At 52.0% G+C, this 2,369-nt stretch overlaps 1 protein-coding gene across 1 annotated transcript; it reads right to left on the bottom strand.

The window, feature by feature from the left end:
- Positions 1-988: 988 nt before the first annotated feature.
- LOC135577991 (olfactory receptor 14A16-like) lies at positions 989-1,945 on the bottom strand. The gene has a single exon (XM_065048146.1). It carries the CDS (start codon positions 1,943-1,945, stop codon positions 989-991), a length of 957 nt encoding a protein of 318 aa, XP_064904218.1.
- Between the last annotated feature and the right edge of the window lie 424 nt (positions 1,946-2,369).

Raw genomic sequence — 2,369 nt, 5'->3', positions numbered from 1 at the left:
CTCTCTGTGCCACAGACCTTCATGGAGCCCCAAGGAATAGTTGATGGTGTTTATGCTCGCTCACGTTCATGTCACCTCACGTACATGATGTGTGTGCTCGCATCTCATCTGTACAAAGCAAACAGGGACTGCTGAACTATTAATTGCATGTCCATCCATGGAGGGAAGAACAACCTCTGTGGGTGAGAAGCCAGTGCTGTGAATGGTAGTTGTGAAGGGCCAGTTGATGATGATTGACTTGAGGCTCCTTCTATGGGGTGTCCAGTGCACAGGGGCACAGCCCAGCCCCTGCTCTGCTGGTCCTGCAGGTCTCTGGCAGGAGCCTTGCTGTGAGAGGACACTGCTGTGTGCCAGCCCTGCACACACACAATATTCAACTGTAAACTATTGGTTGCATCTGCGGCCACTTTTGTGGGAATGTTCTTGAGATAAACTTTGTAAGAAGACATAAACCTCTGGACCTGCCCTGAGGAGATCACGTTTCTATCTGGAAAGGCTGTTGTGAGGCCAGCTCTGTCACAGCAGTGCCCATTGCCTGTCCCTGCCTGTGCCCACAGCACTGACACACAGCAGGACGGTGACCAAGCTGCCAGAGCACTCAGGCCTTGCACCAGCACCAGGGATGAGAAGGAGAGTGTGGGAGTGGAACCAGAACAGCTCTGGAAGAACAGGCGCTGCTGCTCCCTGGCAGGGCTGCCAGGATGGACTCTTCTCCCTCCTCCCATGCACACAGGAACTGTCCCTGCAGCTCCAAAAGGCCTTGGGGGAATAATATCAGTGAAAAAAATGTCACTGCAGAGCCCTTTTTTTTGTTTAAATAAACAGAGAGAATAGCTGCATAATTATACAGCCAGTGGGTTTGAAAAGAAAAGCAGACAATGAATTAGAAAGGGGATGACAAATATATCATGATTTATTAAAAAATAAATACCACCAACACACACACAGAATCTGGGCCTCTAATGAGTTACATTAAAGCTGTTATCTGTTAAAGGGTGGATGACGGACACTTTATTATTTTTGAAATGCCTCCAGTGATTAGTTTCCTCAGGGCATCCTTGACCTCCTTGTTCCTCATGCTGTAGATAAGGGGATTCAATGTTGGAGGTATCAGTGAGTATAGAACAGACACCACCAGGTCCAAGGACGGGAAGGAGATGAAGGGGGGCTTCAGGTAGGCAAAAAAAGAGGTGCTGACAAACAGAGTAACCACGGCCAGGTGAGGGAGGCAGGTGGAAAAGGCTTTGTGCCGTCCCTGCTCAGAGGGGATCCTCAACACAGCCCTGAAGATCTGCACATAGGACACCACAATGAAAATAAAACACATAAAAAATAAACAGCCACTAACCACAAGAAGCCCAAGTTCCCTGAGGTAGGAGTGTGAGCAGGAGAGCTTGAGGATCTGGGGGATTTCACAGAAGAACTGGCCCAGGGCATTGCCCTTGCACAGGGGCAGTGAAAATGTATTGGCCGTGTGCAGCAGAGAATAGAGGAACCCAGTGGCCCAGGCAGCTGCTGCCATGTGGACACAAGCTCTGCTGCCCAGGAGGGTCCCGTAGTGCAGGGGTTTGCAGATGGCAACATAGCGGTCGTACGACATGATGGTGAGGAGCCAATATTCTGCTGAAGCTAAAAAGAGAAACAGGAACACTTGGGCAGCACATCCTGTGTAGGAGATGGCCCTGGTGTTCCAGAGGGAATTGGCCATGGACTTGGGGACAATGGTGGAGATGGAGCCCAGGTCAAGGAGGGCGAGGTTGAGCAGGAAGAAGTACATGGGGGTGTGGAGGTGCTGGTCCCAGGCTATGGTGGTGATGATGAGGCCGTTGCCCAGGAGGGCAGCCAGGTAGATGCCCAGGAAGAGCCAGAAGTGCAAGAGCTGCAGCTCCCGTGTGTCTGTGAACGGCAGGAGGAGGAACTGGCTGATGGAGCTGCTGTTGGACATTTGCTGCCTCTGGGCATGAGGACCTGTCATAGGAGGAAAAGATAGTGAAGGTATAGATGAGGCTTCTCTGGGAATCATCAAAACCATTTCCCACAGACCCTCCCACCCTGACACACAAAGAGACACTTTTCTTTTTCCAGGAGAACGTCCTGGCTGAGCCCTCGTTGGTGCTTGATGAGTGTGCAATGAAGAGCAGGGTCTCTGCCCAGGGGCTCCTGAGGAGTCAGCCTGGCCCTGTGTGATCGGGTGGGCAGGGGCCAGTCCTGGGGTTCAGCTTTGTCAGCTGGAACCGCTCCTGGTGCAGAAGGGACTGTCAGCATCTGTACCCCCAGGCCTGAGAAACTGAGTTGGAGAGGTTTGGCGTTTCTACAGCTCCTTCTCCCCTCCCACCCTGGGGAGTGTTGTTGGGTGTCAGAAACCCTCA

This window comes from Columba livia, unplaced genomic scaffold (genome assembly GCF_036013475.1).
Source record: "Columba livia isolate bColLiv1 breed racing homer unplaced genomic scaffold, bColLiv1.pat.W.v2 Scaffold_206, whole genome shotgun sequence".
In the NCBI taxonomy this organism is placed as follows: Eukaryota; Metazoa; Chordata; class Aves; order Columbiformes; family Columbidae; genus Columba; species Columba livia.
Note: the sequence above shows the minus strand (reverse complement) of the source record. Positions and strands in the feature narration are given on the sequence as shown.